Raw genomic sequence first — 19,003 nt, forward strand, 5'->3', positions numbered from 1 at the left:
ATTAACCCAAGATAATGCAAAAAGATATGAAAGAGAAGACAGGAGCTATTAAATTAGTTAATTCTACTTTTTTGGAGGGGGGATAAATTTTTTATATTATGGTTTAGTGTTATCATTCAGTGAATGTTTTCAAAATAGCTGTGGACAAAAGTGATCATATTAAGCACCACCTATTGTATAAAATCAAAATAATGTCAGATTTTTTAATAAAGAGCAAAGTTTGGATTTGTAAAATATTGCAGATTTGAATATTATCAATTTATATATTTACTAACTGCCTATACATATGTAATTATGAATCTTGGTTCTTTGAATACCCTTGATATCTCTGTTTTGATGTAGCCACAGAAAAGTATTCCAGTTTTTGACTTCTGCTTGCAATCTTTATTCATATTTCAACATTTGTTCTAGAGTATTAATTTGCAAACAGAGACCAACATTAAAAAAGTTATGTATTTCGGAATGTCTTCAGTTATGAGTTTTTCCGTATAAAACATTTTGAGATAGCAGTGTAAAGCAAGTTTAATTCACTTATGATTACTCAAGAAAATTCCAAATCGCAGTAGCATTCAATTTTTTTTTAGTATACTTTTGGTACAACAAATTTTATATTTAAAAAAAAATCAAGTTTTTTTAATTAATTTTTTTAATGAATCAATTGCTTTTTGAAATATAAATTGAGAAAAAACCAATTTTCTCAATTTATATAAAATTTGATTAAAATGAAGTTTAAGTAAAATAGCAAATGATAATATGGCAAAGGTAAAAATTTACTTGTAAAAGCATAAGAATTATGTATAAATAATTTTATATTTGTGTATTATATATATACACACACAGTAGTACTTCATGAAGGGGCACCTCCAAATAAGGCACAATTCTGTTGGTCCCTATGAATAGGGACCTTAATATATTTACCTCTTGTACGAGACACTCTGTATAAGGGATATTGAAAAAGTTTTAAAATATGAGTTAGAGAAGCAAATAAAAATAAATACTCTTTGTTGTTAATCTTTTGATTTTTCAAAGGCAAGTTTGTGCTCAGTGAAAGGTAGTTTTATGCCAGGGAACAAATAAATTCCTTATCCATAACTCATGCCAGACGTGCTGTATTGAAATACTGGCAAATTGCAAAGTATGGATTTTATTATTATTGTTATACAAATGCTAAATATGTCTTCTTTTGTGAATGTTACAGATATCTGCATAGGCTCTTTTGTTTTCATGTATATCACTATGTTGTGGTTGACCAAAGATATTGCAACATTAATACGGTTATGAATGTCTTGGAGATTAGCATGAAATGAAATATCAAAGATAGCATTCTTATCTCTTTAGGAAGTGAGAAGGACAAGGCTAGGAATTTGAATTGGTAAATGAATTAGGCTTGAAATGCATATGGAAAGACCATCAATATGAGAAGTTTAAGGAAATTAGTTCTCTCAATTCAGAGTCTGCTTCCTGAATTCAAGGAGTGAGAATTATATGAATAAATCAAAAGGCTTATGGCATACTTTTGGATTTCGGGGTGCAGGATTAACAAGTAAATAGGGTGCCTATTAAAATCTCTCTCTTATGTCGTTCAGGCATTAAATGGGCCTGTATTTGTTGTACATCTGCTTCATAAACCTTATTTTAACACCAAATGATAATAATAAAATCTTTTTAGATATAGCAAGCTTAGATATTGCCTGCTTGCTACAAGGAAAAAATGTCAAGAATAAACAAAATACTCCAGTGAACTATTGAAAGGTTGCAAGTTAAAAGTTCGATAAAGGGAACTAAAATCTAATGTAATGGGAGGCAGGTATTGACAGTATGTCAAGTCATAAAATTTTATTTTAGTATTATTGTCCTTACTAGTCTGGTATTAGCCTGATGGCTATAACCAGAACGTTATTAAAAAATTTCTGTCAGTTTCTCTTTGACATGAGAAAAATAAAGCACAAATTCCGCTGAAGGTGAAAAACGAGAAATGTCATAGTTTAAAGTAAATACAAATCATTGCATTGGTTAATCTTTGCAAAATAAGTAAGTAAAAAGAAAAAAAATGCTGGGATAGATATTAAAAAGAAATAAAGTAAATAGCTTCAAACCAGCTAGAGGAGGACAAGGAGCTGCATAGAAGATACTTAGCAAATCATGATGAGACAAGTTAGCCATTTGTTTTCTAGACTAAGTTTCTTTTTAAAAATGGAGCCATAAATGCTTTGTAAGTTTTAACTGAGATTTGGTTGATATAATCATCAAAATTGAACTTGCTGTTAAGATAAGCACCTAAGTACCTTGCAGAGTTGTGGAGCAGGATTTCAGTGTTATTTAGAAAAAGTTGCAAGTTCAAAGTAATTTAAAGTTCATTTGTGGATATGAAATAAAATTGTGGCAGACTTTGAGGGTTTAAGAACATTTTATCAATGCTTTCTCTTGCGATGCATATTTAAAAACTGCAAAAAATAAAATAGTGTCACCAGGTACTCTTAATAGTTAAATTTTGTGCCCCTCTGAAAAATATTTTTCTTGAATAATTTTTTTATTAAAAAATAAGAAAATTAAAAATGTTGATAAAAACAGAATCACTAATGTCAGGATTTGAACTGAGAACTCTTGATTCCAGCTCTGTTCAGTAATGCCATTGTTGAAACAAAATTTGACCATTAATATAAAGAGCTTAAGCCTTGGTTTTCTTGCTTATGTTTTAAGACAAGGTAAGCTTTCATTCCCAGTACTTTAAAGGTCTTTTGTAATTGTGCATACTTCAGGTGAAATTGATGAGTTCAAAATTGTAAATGTTTCTTATAAGAAAGCCCTTTCAGATGTGGTCATTTACTGTGAGATGTTCATCATAAAAGTTTTTTTTTGGGGGGGGAGGTGAATTGACTGATTTATCCAGATAGTTTAGTTATTGTAATTTGTATATAAATTTACTCTTCCATTCACTTTTCCAATATCTAAGTCATGAAGCTACATGAGTTCCGTTCTGTGTATCATTAGTGTTCCAAGAGATTGAAAAATTATCCTGGCCTAGTGCCAAAATTCTTAACTGGAAATATATATAATTTTTTCTCCTTTATATTTAAAACCTGAATATGTATTGTTTTATTTGTTTCTAGGCCACCAATGAAGAGAGCTCGTTTAAGTGCTGGTATTGCTGGAGGAGGTCTACCAAGAGGATATTCTGCAAGTGGACGGTTTACTAGAGGTTCCAGTTATGGAAGTCGTGGTGGGGGAGGCTACGGTAGTAGAGGTGGAGGATTCGGGAACAGAGGAGGTGGAAATTTTCAAGGAGGTCAAGGTAGTTCTGGGGGATATGGAAACAGAGGTGGAGGTTATGGCCAAAATGATAGTTCATTTGGTGGTAGTTCTGATGGAGGATGGAAGAGTGGAAATCAGTTTGGAAATTCTGGTTTTAATCGTGGTGGTGGAGGAAGAGGTAATTTTGGTGGTGGTGCAGGAAGAGGAGGCTATGGTGGAGGTGCTGATAGAGGAAACTATGGAGGAGCTGGAGAAGGAAATTATGATGGAAGTGCTGGAAGAGGAAATTATGGTGGAGGTGCTGGAAGAGGAAATTATGGAGGAAATCAAAATTCGGGATATAGAGGCAGAGGAAGCTATGGTGGAAGTTATACAGGCCATGGAGGCTATGGTAGGGGATACAATAATCAGAATAATTCTGGTTATAATGATCAAGGCTGGTAACTACTCAGATGACAAAAAACTGAGAAAATTATTGTTAAATTCGACAGTTTTGATTATGCAGTCACTTATTTTACTAGAATGAAACAGCACCTATGCTAATAAAATTTGGAAACAACTTGCTGTAAATAGGACTAAATAGGTGAATTTGTATGTGCTCATTTTTACATTTCATCTCTCTCTCTTTTCCCGATGTGTATAGTGTTGGCTTTTGTAGTTTAAATAGCCATTCAGCGATATCAAGAACCTTTGTATATTTTCTCAATTTATAAATAAAGTATTTAAGTGAATGATCTCCTTTATTTATTAAAATCATATCATTTCAATCACTTGAAAAGGATAAAAACATTTTATTCATGAAAAGCTTGTACTTTGATTTTAAATATGCAGAGTGCGTCTAAAAAATGTATATACTCTTTGAACTGTCACAGAAAATTTATTTTACAAAAACCTACAATGTTTAATTTTTAATTTTAAACAATTAACATTTTTAAATAACATTCAGAATGCATAGCACATTACTAGCACTTTCACCACTCTCATGTGAGATGGGTCTGATTGGCCTTTACGCACATTATACATTGTTCCAGGAACCTGGAATTTTTCTTGTAGATGTGTAATTGTTAACCATGAAAGTGGATCAGTCCCATACTCACATTGCCACTGTTTTTGAACTGCGGCAACATTCGTCAAACTTTCAATACCATTTAATAACCTGCTTCTGTTCTTAAAAGCTCATACATACATCCACGATGTCGCATGTTACTCTCTTGGCAGTAACTGGGTTGTGCAACTATATAGTGCTGCCACCTGTTGAGGAAACAAAACATTACTTTTTCTTAGAAATATAATCTTGTAGGTAGGAAAATAAATTTTAAATAAGTGTTTCTGTAATTCTTAACCGTTATGAAAAATCAATAATTATAAAAAAAATTATATCTAATGAACAACTGAAATGAAAAATGTGTCTTTATAAGTTCAAATTTTATGCAAAAAAATATTAGCTTTTGATGACAGTAATATCATAGCAGTGGTAAAAATTTTGCCATACAAGGGTTGTAAATTAAATAGTGGCAACTTAACCTTGAAACTCGCAGAAGGGTGGGCATGCGCAAATAGGATATGGGAGCGGTGAGATGGTACTGTTGTCGATCTGTAGAGTGCAACAGTCGATCTGCTTAGAAGGGTAGTTGTTGTGTGGTGTTAAAGTGAGGAGTTTCGTTTCCATCGCTCTAAAGCATGTTTTCAAAAGGTGATCAGCGGTCGTGGCTTAAAATCGGTTTCCTGTAGCAAAAATGCAACAGAATGCTATAGAGGACTAGTGGAAGCCTGTGGCACAAATGCTTTATCGTATAGAACAGTAGCACGATGGGTTCAAGCATTTCGTTCGGGTCAAAATGAGACTGCAGATTTGCAATGCACAGGTCGGCTCTCTATTCCTAAAGAGCAGATTGACATCCTGAGTGGTCTCCTTACCATAGACTGCCAATGGACTGTCCGAGAATTATTCTTAGAGGTTGGCCTGAGTCATCAAACGGTGTGGTACATAATGAAGAAATCTCTCAACATGAGGAAAATTGCTTTGCGCTGGGTTCCACATCGACTAACTGAAGTACAGAAATGGCATTGGTATGCACTGGCTGGCACCCACTTGGAGAGATACCACAGTGAAGGAGACTCATTTCTGCAGCATATAGTCGCCATTGATGAGACATGGGCACGAGCCTATGAGGCTGACTTAAAGCATCATTCAAATGAATGGCATCACCAAGGTTTGCCACGCCCACAGAAATTTTGACAGAACCCCAGTCGGGTGAAGGTTATGCTCATTATGGCATACGACTGGGACTGTGATTTTTACACATGCTGTACCTGAAGGACAAATTGTCAATGCAGATTACTATTGCCGATTTCTACAGCACCATCTGCGTCCGGCTATGCGGCGCAAATGTCCACGTTTATTCCACAACAATCTCCCTGTCGTATTGCATGATAACGCTCATTGCCATATCGCAAACAATATCACTCTCCTTTTGCGACGGCAGCAGTGGGAAATCCTGGAACACCCGACATGAGTCCTTGTGACTTCAATCTGTTTCTGAAGTTTAAGGAACCCCTCCGAGCTCACCGATTTCATGACATTTCATCTCTACTCCATGCAGTAGGGCGCTAAGTCGCTCACATCAACAATCAACACCTTGCTACTGGTCTACAACGGCTTCCCGACATTTGGCAAAAGGTTATAAGCTTTGCTGGTGATTACATAGAAGGAATGTAATGCAATTGTACTTGTAAGTTCATTAAAAATTGATTTATACCTATGTTGCCATTACTTAATTTACAGCCCTTGTATATTAGGTATTAATTATTATATGATTCTATAAAAATTTTTAATTTCGCAAGGTCTTTGAATGTAGTTCATTTTGTTGAAATTTTTCAATAGCCTTTAAATTTTGTGTACTTCGGAATGTCATTTCAGCTGAAACATCATTCTTATAATTTCTTTTCTAATGTACATTTTCATTGCTCTTTTTGGGGGGGGGAGGGGATATATTATATAACTATATCTCCCTCATATCTGAAAAAGAAAAGGTACATCTATTTTTTCGTTTCATTCCTCCCAATTGCTTAGGGTGGTAAGAACTGTGACAGATGTCTAAAAATGACTGAATCATTATTTGCACATTGTGTTGTGTCCTTTATTCTTTTTTATTTATGTATTTGTGATATTTCCATATTATAAAGGCCCCTGTTATTTATACAGCACCCAGATTATTGCAAGTTTTAATTAAGAAAAAGTTTACTTACGTAGCATACATGTTTACTTCTTGTATACAGTTTGTGGCCTCCCACATTTTGCAGCTATTTTTAAGACATTTTCTTGTGACAATGACTTCACTGTACAACCCCTAAATTTACAGCCTGTTATCCATCTCATTAACACTTCAAGTGACTAAACTCTCTCTCTCTCTCTCTCTATATATATATATATATGGGGTATTTGCAGTAGATGAGCATTGGAAATGATGAAGCTTAGCAATCTGGTCACATCAGAGTCGTTGCGAAGTGGAAGGCAGCCGAATTGAAGACACAGAATTCTCTCTCTCTCTTTTTTTTTTTTTTTTTTTTTTTTTTTTTTTTTTAACTCCATATCTTTATTCACTTAAAAGGGCAGATTATCATAGACTCCAACCTTCAGCAAACCTTGTCAGTAGTCAACGCGCGAACGACATTTTTACAACTTTGAAAATGTGCGCGTAGCGTATGTTGTAATTAACCATTCATTAATTTTAAATTAATAATTAATTGTAATCAATTTTATTACATTTAAAATCCATATACATATAAAACTGAATAATTAAAAATATACCTTGTAAATTATATGCACATTTAATTAGAAATTTTCTTTTAACTCCTCAAGCATTCACTAATAAAAAGTACTTCAAATCACTACTAATCATAGAAAAAATCAGAAGCTATAAATCATATCTTTATTCTGGATATGATTTCTACAGGGAAATAAAATTTAAATAACCAAGAATGATACATATAAGTATTAAACAAAATACGCATAATTTATGAATGCAAAGATTTATATGTAGCATGCTTAGCAAGCTTAAGTTCTGATTTTGAGAATGTTTTTTTATAACACAGTTCTTCATTTGCCTGCATATTTATTTTTTCAATCAAAACTGCTTCAAGAGTTTTAAGACCTAAATTTGGTCGAAATTCTGTCTGATTTTTTTTAACAATAGAAAAAATTCTTTCGTAAGCTGCATTTGAATGAGGTATTATTAAGACAGCAAGCATTACAGAAGGCAATACTTTGTATTTAATACACCCATTCATATTTTTTAATTTGGCAATTTCTCCCCATGCTATATCAATACGCAAATCTACAATTTCTTTCAAATCATGTACTTGATACATGGAAAATTCAATTTCTACTTGATTAAGACATTTTTCATCAATAATGGATGGAAAAGTATTCATCAAGTAAAGAACAGATGAAAATGAGACTTCAGTTCTCAAGTTGATGTCAGCAACTTCAGCATGTTTTAGAAATGGATCACTCAGTGGAAATTTATCAATTATATATGAACATGCAGTTACAAAAAAAGCTTGCACAGAATTGAAAAGTGATTTCACTTCACTTTCATTCAACTTGGCATTTTTTAAATATAGTCTTGTTTCCGCACCAATCACTAAATTTTCATTTTCTTTTTGTTTACTATACTTCTGAAATGGAATAGACGTTAGAGTAACATCTTCATTTTCTTTAGAAATTACTGATGGTTTTACGAATCTAACAAATAAATTCATTAAAAGTTCAAAAAGTTCTCTTCTCAATTTATGTATATAAGGAGCTTGTTGTTGCAAATTAATATTTACTGTTATAAACAAAGGCAAGCTATTTTTCAAAAATAACAAGTACAATTTGGTGGTCGGTGACTGTAAAATTTTTTTAATGTTTTGCAATCTCTTTCCTTCATTCTCACTGTTATCTGGTTTATCTCCAAAAAAATTTATCACAGCATCCCACTGTTCCAAAATCCTTGTTATAGATTCTAAAAGAGACAACCATCTCGTACTGCAATATTTCAAAATTTTATGAGATTTTGCATTCTGTCCCAAAATTTGTTGAGCAACTTTGAAGCTATGCTTCCGTTTCGAACTTTTCTCCAAGTAAAAATATATATCTATTATCAACATTTCAATTTCTGAGCCAATTAATTTTTCAGTAGCTTTTTTTGCAGCTATATGCAAGAGGTGGCACGGACAACCTCGGGTGATTATACTTGGTTGACGCATTTTGATAAATGATGCTACACCTTTAAACTTTCCAATCATATTACTAGCATTATCTGAAGAAAATGATAAGCAATTTTTCCATTCTAAACCTTTGTTTTTAAAGTTTTCATTTATACAATTAAAAATACCTTCTCCTGTATTATTCGTGCATTCTAAAATAGAAATCAATGAAGTAATTATCACTCCCTTTTCTTTACTGTAGTATGTTATAACCAATGGGTACAGTTTGTTATCATTGTTATCATTACTTCCATCAGTACTTAGAGAAAATGATGTACTGCACACTGATTTTATAATATCAGCAACAGTATTTTCTGCAAGCGTTTTCACAATAGCAGCAGTTTTGGTATGACCGCAGCTAAATTTTTTTGCTATGGCAGAATCCGGAAACATTGCTTTGAAAAGCTCTTTGGAATGATCCGAAACAGAAAGCAGTAGATTGTGTTCAATTAAAAAACGAACAAAATAGCATTCGGCTTTTATAGGATCTGTTTCATCATCTTTTATTAAGAAATTTGTTATTTCTTTAGATTTTACGGTGCCAAGTTCTATATGCTTTTGAGAAAACGCATGCCGTTTACAGTCATCTTTTCCGCCATGAGCAACAGAGAAGTCTTTGTTGCATACACTGCAGTGTGCGTGATTCACAGAAATTTCGGACGCTTTAATGCATGGAAATTCTGAAGAATATGAATCTTTAAACTTCTGCTTTGATAATTTTGGCTTCTTCGTTCGAGGCAGCATTATGATTAAAAATCTTTCACCTGATTCACAGTTCACAAGACACACGCTAAGCTCTCGCCGTAAACTACACAATGCAGCCGAATGCAGCCTAAACACGCATCAGCGAGGAACCTGGGAGACAGACAATTGGGTGGAACTATTGATAAGTCGTTAACGGTTGGAGTTACTGATCTACGACTGGCTAATTCTTCAAAACTAGGAACGCACTCAACACGTGATATATAACATGAGTATTCAGCCAATCATCGGATGAATTAGTTGGTTCCGTTTTGCGTACTGGTTCTCCTGCTCTTGTTTCTGTAAAATCCGTAGTTTTTTCCATACTTTTCGTGGCTCGTAGTTTTTCATGAATTTCCGTAGAAATTACGGAGAATCCGTAGTAGTTGGAGTCTATGGATTATTATTCTTTTAGATTCTCTAAAATGACATATTCAATAATGATTTAAATTATAATAAGGTTAAATTTAGGCTTTCGACGTCATAACTATTCTAACAAAGTGAAAAAGAGACAGAGTAGCACAGGGTCTTAAAGGAGTGATGGCAGGGAGAATTCTGACAAAAAATGGCGCAAACTCTTCATTTATAGTAGCAATTACATAACATGCAAGAATGTTCTCAAAAGTACTGGTCTAGCAGGAAGATCTTGAAATTGCGGAAAGTTAATTAGAGGTTGCCTGTTCGCATAGCGCAAAGCCATCATTTTTTATATTTTACATATATATATATATATATATACACACACACACACTTATGTAGGTAAAAAAAAAAAAAAAAATGTCATGATATCATTAACCACTTGTGCTAAAAAGACGTGCTACGAATGTCGAGATGCTTTTGTCTCAAACTGCGCGCAAAAAGGAAAATAACATGGTGCACATGTCAGCTAACAACAAGATTGTTTATTTCTCGAGTTACAGCTCTGGATTACACTCGCAGACGCGGAGCGGCATAAATGAGACACTTTTCTGCTTGTTATATTGTAGCGCAAGTGGTTAAGTACACAAATACACATCTTGAAGTGTGTTTAAAGAATTAAGTTGGAAAAAAATTGGAAGAAAAAAGAGACTAAAAAGGAGGATCATTTTGGAATTATAATAAAAAAGTGTTTACTCATGGCCTTTTAGGGAAGTTTAAAGTTTTGGGGGGCCAAATTTTAGTCGTCTGGAAGGGGGGGCGAGTTAAAGGATTATGTCAGAGCAGCAGCCCTTTTTCAGAACTTTTTCTCATTAAGGTAAAAGTGACAAATATGTAACTGTAATTATAACTACCGTGTATTTAACAATGATTTGCAACATTAATGAAATAACAATTTAAAGGGCACAAAAACTATAATATGGAAGTATTTCTGTCCCTCATTATGAGCTACATTTTAAAATAACCAGTATTCTTTGTGTTTACTCTGTTACCCGGCTCAGTGATCTCAGTTTCTTTACTCTTATATGTTTGTAAATTGTACATTTTTTGCTTTAAAAATGATTGAATTATGTTGTTTTTATATTCCGGTTAAGGTTTTTATGCTTTTGGTAAATTTGCATGCAATATTTTTAGAATTATCAACAATTTTAAAGTTGTTTAAGTTCCGCTAAGCCTTTTTTTTATGGCGGCCATTGTTTGTGTACATTTGAAACAGCAGAATAGTGTATTTGTTGCCAATCTAGAGAAACTTAGCTTTGCAACAACAAAGATAATGCCTTCATTTATTATTGCCAATTAAATCATGCTTAATCCTTTCTGTAATTTTTTCGAGGAAATAAGTTTTTAAAATTTACTTCGTAATTTTTAATATAGATATATTGAGTTTTTATGTATTTTTGCCTTCTCGCGAAGTGAGAACTGAATTAATTGAATGAGAAATACTCAATCGTCTGTGAAAAACTGATTCTTTTTTGTTTTGTTTGCTTAATTTCTTTTATACATCATTCTAGCTTTATTATAGTATTTGAATGGAACATGTGGCAACGAGTAGATAATTTTATTCTTTAAATGATATAAATTTTGTGCATTCTGAGTTATAATATGAACGAAATATAATACTGTTAAGTGAATCTAGTGCTAGAGTGTCGCTATGGTAAACAAATACTAGAGTGAATTTTAAAGAATGCATTTATTCTATTGTGGTTTATGCGCTGTCGGCGAAGTAGATTTAATTCAATCCAATAAGTTTAAATGAAATGCAAGAAAAAATGAGTATAATTTAATATTCCGTACAAGGAAGTCATGTGGTGTACACATCAGATTTTTTTTTTTTAATATGTTACAAAATGTGTATATAATTTGAAATATAGGACATTTTTCAGCTTGTGTATGCATTCTTAGTCTGCACTTTTATTTTGAAAGTACTACTATATTTATTTTTACCTGTATCTTACATTTCAAATGAACCATATTTGTGGGTTTCTATTGCATTGATTTCTGTAGCAAAAACACTGACATATACACCAGTTCTTCCCAGAGGGGATCTTGGCCTCCTGGGATTCCCAAATAAAACAAAAACACCTTATTAAGTCATTTGTTTTAGTAACATACATAAAAATATAACAAACAAAATTGTGATCACATTCATCTATTTTATATTGAAATTGTTTTTTTTTTTTTTTTTTTTTTTTTTTTTTTTTTTAATAACTCCAATATTGTAAAATAATTTAACATTAAAATCAAGTTTTAAAAAATGAAATATAAAGTCAAATTTTTTAATTGGATCCATGTGCCTGTATATCTGAAAGGAGTTTTTTAAATCTAGGTTGTGTTTGATGCACACAAAGTTATATTGTTTTAAGGTTCAAGGTGATTTCTCACTTTTGTTTTAATGGTGAGCATACATAAGAAGCATAACTCACATAAACATTGTGCTACAAATGGGACAAATAATTTGACAGTTTCATTTGGCAACTGAAGGTGTTACCTCGGTAACCATCTGTAACTCTTATAGCTATTTTGAGTTTCTTTAGGGAAATAGTCATGGGGCTGTTATTTAAAATTGAACAAATTAAAATTGAAATTGAAATTTGCATATCTGCAAAAATTGAAATTTGCATATCTGCAAAAGTGTGCTTAAAATTTGTAGAATTATACTTATACTTGAATATATGTTACATAAATTCCTGAATGCAGTGGATCGAACTGCTTTTTGCGAAATGATGTTGACCATGCATCAGTTTTTCTTACAAATCCATTAATTTTATTTGTGGCTGTAATGTCATGACTTTGCTAATCACTGTTAAAAAGTATTAGCAAGGAAAGCTAACCTGAGAAGCCAAGAAGAGTATGAAAATGGGTTCTTGTATGACGATTTCTCATTTTAAAAATACATAAAAAATTCTGCTTTTAACTTTCTTTCTTAGCTGCTTTCAAAATGTTGCTCCATGAAGCATTTTATTTCAATGTGATAAAGAATATATATGTGAAGAACCCAGGTCTTCATGGATTTTTCAAAAGGTACAGATCCGTAGTGTTTTTTCCTTGATGGAATTTACAATTTTAATGATGCTTTGTTTAACACCGTCCAGTTCAGATGGTAAAACTTTTGCTGCAAGAGATTCTTGGTATAAAACAAAAGTATTGTATGCATGTAGTACTAGGTATTGCTTCTAATTTGACAATAAGACTAGATTGAGCGTCAGCTATATGTACAGATAGCATTAGCGCCATCTGTACATATAGCAGTTCATTTCCTCCAGTTATTAATTGTAGCCATCTGTGCTTAAATTTTGAATAACCATTTTTTGTTGGTATTGGCTTCTAGAGGTGCACAAGATGAAATATCGTTTTATATAAACTATCTTATTTTTTGTATCGTATCTTACTAATGTGAATTGAGTGGTGTTAGATATATCTATAGAGGAGAAATACCTGCATTTTTTAAGATCTTCCCCAGTTTTTGTTTGAATATCTTCTTATATACCACTTACTCTTCTTTGGATGGTATTATTTGATAGCAGTATTGTGATCACATTCAATACTTTGCAACTGCTTTTTCACCAATGATTATTTGTAGTATTTCAGCAGCCATTGGCGAAATAAGATTTTCATTAATTGTATATGATTACTGATGTTAGCAATGTGATATGGAACTCAATAACTTGCTAATAATGCTTTTTTATTAGTACTGGTTGCTGATGTAAAAGCGGCTTGTTCTTTGTGAAGAAAGTTTAGCATTCTTTTAAAAAATTCCATGGATTTGTCTTTTTTATCTGGATTTCTTCTATTTAAATGTTGAAGTAGCTTTGTTGGCTCCATACTTTTCTCAGGTCCACCAGCAACCAAGCAGTAAAATCACTGAACACTGGTAGTTCATTCTGAGTTTGATTTCCAGGTGAACAAAGTTGGCTGGATGGTTGTTTTTGTAGTTTTTCCATGTGTAATGTGGATATGAGTCAGTTTCTCTTAGTTCTTTATAAAAACATCACTTCTTAGGTAGATAGCCCTAGTGTGCTTTGCCGTAACCAAATAAACCAAACCTTGACAAGGCTTCTCAACAAATAACACATTGTGGCTTATTAAAAATAATAGGGAAGCCCTATTTAAGATATTCATCACTGTAATGTCCGTTTTTCTTATTATTGCTGTCACTCCCAAATGTAGATGGTTCTGTAGGTGTTTAAAATTTATCCATAGTTTGTCTTATAATGACATAAAATATTTATTTGATGCTGCACTTTTTGCAGTGTACTGTTCGAAACTGATGTCTCATTGCACTTTGTTGCAAAGCCAAACTGGAGAGTGCAATCTACTAGCCCTGTTTTGGGAAATTATAAAAACAAAGATATTGCACTGTCCAATGTGCAGTCTATATTTTATTTTAAATGGTAGTATGGCAGAAGTACTAGAGGGATACATTGTATTCAAAAGTATTGTTTAATTTAAATCATATGGTTTGGGGAATGATCAGTTAGTTTATTTTTTGTTGTTGCTGATTTATTTTGAGGGATGAGTTGGGGGCACAAACAAATTCTTTGTGAAAAGGGGGTCATGCTAATTAAATTCTGAAACTTTTTTTTTAACTACTGATGTGCCTTAATTTTATGATTTCAAAATAATTAGTAAGCAAGCTGTTTTGTAAAATTAGCAATTTTGTTATTCATGTTTAAGATAATCAAAAAGGTTTTCATAATGCAAATATTTTTTTTTTATAAGTACTGGTACAGTAGCAAAGCTAAAGGGGACATTCATCCCCCAGGTGCAGCATCTAGGTGTATTTTCTTTCTCTTCCTCGCCTACATTTTGGCAAATAGGAGGAGGTGCGAAATCTTCAGTTGTCTCTGAGTGCTGAAAATCCTAGCTGTACCTGTGTACTGGTGATAAGTTTTGTGGATTATTTTCAAAAATGAAATTATGTTTTAGAATTCTCTTTGCCTCATCAACTGCCATTTATCAGTGTTCAGCAATTACGGATTTTTATTAAATTTGGATTCATAATAAAAAAGATGTAAGAATGATGCCTATTTATTTGCAGCAAGAAATGCTTTGCTTAAATACAATTTTTTAAATGTGAACCTATGTATTAACCATATTAAATATAAATTGACATCACAAAAGGAATTTTATATCTCTCAGTTACATAGCTTACAACCAAACACACTTTTGTTTATTGCTGAGTGTACTTAATATGATGCATGTAGGATTTTTGTACGAGTTTATTCTGTAGGTCACAGTGTGATGCATCACACACCCTTTTCTTTTATTTATGTTCTATTAATGGACTTTTTTTTTTTTATTTTGAAACTTTTCATTTTTTTGCCTTTTTTAACCTTTTCACGAGTTTGAAAAATGGTTGGGTTCCTCCTCTGGAACTCTGCACAGCAATTAAGGTAAGGTAGAAAGACATGATTGCATCGGAGCTTAACAGTGATGTGATTGGTATTCTTTTGCCAGTCTTGTCTCTCTATCCAGTTTCAGAACTCCAGAATCTGGGAACTGCTTACATACATAAGATGGTATTCACAGACAGAAACGGGGCTAACGACAACAAGATATAATTTATTAGTGGACACTTAATTCTCAGTATATATTCTCATTCACACATGTTTGTGGGTGTGATATGCACTCCACTATTTTATATAACTTATTACATCTTTTGATAATGGACAAGGCAGCAAGGCAAGTGGCATTTGCTTTCAGAACAAGAGGAAAGTGAGAAAGTAAATGGGCATTCAACAAGCATGGAATACACAGGAAGGTTAAAAAAGAATCACCCAATCTGAAATGCATATATTATGAAAGATACTGAACATAGAAATTTAAGATTAATTTTGTGTTGCAAGGCTAATCAAAGTTTTTACAAACCAAATTGAAGGTCTTTAGTATGTCCACCTCTGCATGCATGGCATATGTCTATACAGTAGTCAGATTTGTTCCAAACTTTTGCGAACATATCTGCATCTACTGCTCCCATGGTTGTTGTTATGCTTATCTTTAGTTCGACTAATGCAGCTGGAAGTGGAGGCACAGAAATGGAGTCTTATAAACCTCCATAAGAAGAAATCGCACATTGAGAGGTCTGGCACTCTTGGAAGCCAGTGATGTTTAACTGAATCGTCAGGTCCGGTATGGTCGAACCATCATTGAGGAATGTAGTTGTTCAAAAATTCTCAAACATTCAAGGCCGAAAAGTTATTGAAACACCCTGCATAGCCAAAAAAAAAAAAAAAAAAAATGTTTAATTTGATTGGAGAAAAAATATTGCATTCCTACTCTTTCATAAGACGGCATGATGCAGATTAATTTTGAGATAACACACTTTAGATTCATTAGAAGGGGAAGGACTCCTGCCAAATTAAAGTTAGTAGTTTTCTTTTATATTTTGTATGTTACATGTAATCATATACACTCATGATGATAATTTTTGTAGCTATTTTTAAGACAGTTTAACTGTATAGTTTTTACATAGGACACAAGATTCAATTTCTTTATTAATTTTGCGATTAACGATCGCAAAATTAACGATGATTCGACCATACCGGACCATAATGCACTCCAAAAACGAATCAGAGCTCACAAAAACTCCAAAAATTGAATCAGGTCAATTAATTGATTGATTTTTTTTATGGAGAGCATTAGGTAAAGTATACCTGTGATTTATATTTAAAAAATCTAATTAATTAGCTAATGTAAAGAACTCTATGATGGATATTATTTTCTCGGTGACATCAGAAGTACACTTCTTACGTTTCACCATTATTTGACTTGTGATGTGAAAACGTGATGAATGTAATAACTAGATCAGTGTTTAAGTTAATAGGAAAAAAGTCGTATTTATTTTGAATAATTCAAGGGTATTAGAGTTTGGATAATCTTTATCTTATTAACTAAAAATTAATTGTTGATACTCATATTAAAGTAATGGATATGAAACGAAACCTATGTTCGTCTTCTTCCCATTCGAAACCAAGTCTGTTCTCTTACCTACAGAGTAAGAGTCCACCCTCTACAGGCTGAGGTGTGGAGGTAGGAATAAAAAGAGACACCTTCCTCGCAGTACAGCTGACGTAGTGATAACGAACTTTGGTAACCGAAGGAGTGTGGTACTTTTGTTTACATCCAGAGCACCATTACCTTCATAGCACTTTGGTAGTACTTCCACACAGAAAAGCTCCGCACAAATCAAAAAGCAGGGATACTTCCACATAAAAGAAACCTTCATTGCTGGATGGGTAATACAGTCAAAAGTCGTTAATTCGGACACCCCAAATCCGGAATGATCTGTTGACGCATGCGCGCGTAAGAGCTTTACGGCTGCGACTTTGCGCGTGCGCATGTGCAAAATACGTTTACGAATGCGCGTTTAATGTATAACGGGTGGTATAAGCTAAGCTAAACTTATCTAATTCGGTTAATGTTGCAAATAGCGTTGTTCCTTAATCTTCGAATTGGGTTCGGATTATTATTTTTTTGCAGACTGTTAGAGCAGTTTTATAAAAGTAAGCTTGAACTTTCGATTATGTCAAATAGAATTTCTGATATATATTTATTAATATGTAAAAAGGATCTACAAAGCGAAAGTATAAGTCCATTAAACAAAAAGTGGAATTGCTGCAAAAAATGGATAAAGGCATATCCTTTGTTTATCTAAACTTTGTTTATCTTTAACGCCGCGGCGCGCAATGAATTGGAAGTTAATCTGTCAGCACTATCTTTATCTTCAGGGCAGATGTTTTTATTTTATTTGGCTTATAATTCCTTACTAAATGTAGTATTTCATCTCGATGTACTCCGTCTTTGGTATGATTTAAAACAAGTTCCTCGTCGTTATATTTCGCTTCCGATACTGAAGAAAGTAACAGAGGTTATTGAAAACGAAAAAATTTCGATTGACAAATTAGTCGGTATTCTCGACACAGCAATTATACTACTTGAACAGCGGAACTTTGTAACTAAACAAGAAATTATGTCTGTTTAATAGAATAAAAGAGAAAGTATTATCACATGAAACGAAGCAACTTAAACAACTTACATTGAAAGAAATGTTTAATAAAGTAAACAAATAAATATTAAGCTTTTTCTTTTTGTCAATTTTGATACCCTTTAGATCATAATTGTTCTTTATTTCATATTTTTAATTTTGTAATTTCTGCATGCCATCTTACCAGATTTAAACTCATGATCTATAATCCGGAAAAATCGATAATCCAGAATCGCCGAAGTCCGGATTAACGACTTTTGACTGTAGCAATTTATATAGTTTACTGACATTGGTTATCTTTCGATATCTTGGTTATCTGTCGATCATCATGGTTATCTTTCGGTTTTGATTATGAATTTGTTTTATAAAATTCTAACCTATTGGACTACAAGAATATAGATTTTAGCAATATGTTTAAGTTATGTGTAAAAAATGATAAATACTGTAAAGTAAAGTCTCATTTAAATTTGAACAAAATTGAAATCATTGCCAACATTTGGAAAGTTTTAAATCTTCCGGTGGCTAGGAAGTCTTAACCTTGCAGATGTTAGCAATGATGTGCAAATTTAAACCATTAATTTTAAAAATCGGAATGTGCCTTCGTGGAGGGCAATCTAAGGGAAAACTCATTTGGTCTATATTGAGAAACAAACTTGGCAGTCAACAGTTATCCAATACGATAGCCTATTAAAAAGGAATTTTGAGCTCCTGTTTCCGAATTAGCTATTTCATCAGTGTTATGTAAGAATCATTGGATTGATCTAGAAGTAACAGTCTAGAAAATGTTATTACTTTTAGAATATAGAGAGGATAATACCCCAAATTAAGACATGAGGAATTAAGAAGCTATTGTTAACTTGAATAATAATTTACGTATGTATACAGTATTTCATATGTAAATGTAAGTAATATTTAGCTGCCCAGATGATATGGTGGTTAGGGGAGCTTACTGCGGTACCGGAGGCACCAGGCTCAAATCCTGGAGAAGGCATGAATGATTGTAAATGTATAGTGTCTCTGCAGTATGGGGCCACTCTAAATATATGGCGAGCCGAAAGTTCTGTTCTGTGAATTGGGATAGGAAAGAGGGGTGAGAGATTCTTGGATCCTACTGCCCGGGTTGCTGTCCCTCAAAACGGGGGTGGAAATAGAAGTCCAACGCCTTAAGGCTCTGGCAACCATTCTTCCATGGAATTCATGGACAAGAACAACATAAATAATATTTAATAATATTCTGCGAAATAAATTTTAAGTTTCTGCCAGAAACATAAAATTTATTTCACAGAATATTATTAAATATTACTTATATACATGGGAAACAAAGTTTAATCTTACTGAAATTTAATTAGGTTACTT

The 19,003-nt window shown here is 32.8% G+C and overlaps 1 protein-coding gene across 2 annotated transcripts in view; it reads left to right on the forward strand.

The window, feature by feature from the left end:
* The window catches only part of mle (dosage compensation regulator mle), a 144,925-nt gene extending 140,942 nt beyond the window's left edge, over positions 1–3,983 (forward strand). For both annotated transcript variants that reach the window (XM_085811245.1, XM_085811246.1), the window contains one exon: positions 3,111–3,983. In XM_085811245.1, the coding sequence (XP_085667371.1) occupies positions 3,111–3,696 (586 nt within the window). In that variant the 3' untranslated portion in view covers positions 3,697–3,983. The remainder of the gene's footprint in view (positions 1–3,110) is intronic.
* Positions 3,984–19,003: the final 15,020 nt, after the last annotated feature.

Source organism: Stegodyphus dumicola, chromosome 2, assembly GCF_044657685.1.
Source record: "Stegodyphus dumicola isolate Sdum_Otavi_A_Nest chromosome 2, ASM4465768v1".
NCBI lineage: Eukaryota > Metazoa > Arthropoda > Arachnida > Araneae > Eresidae > Stegodyphus > Stegodyphus dumicola.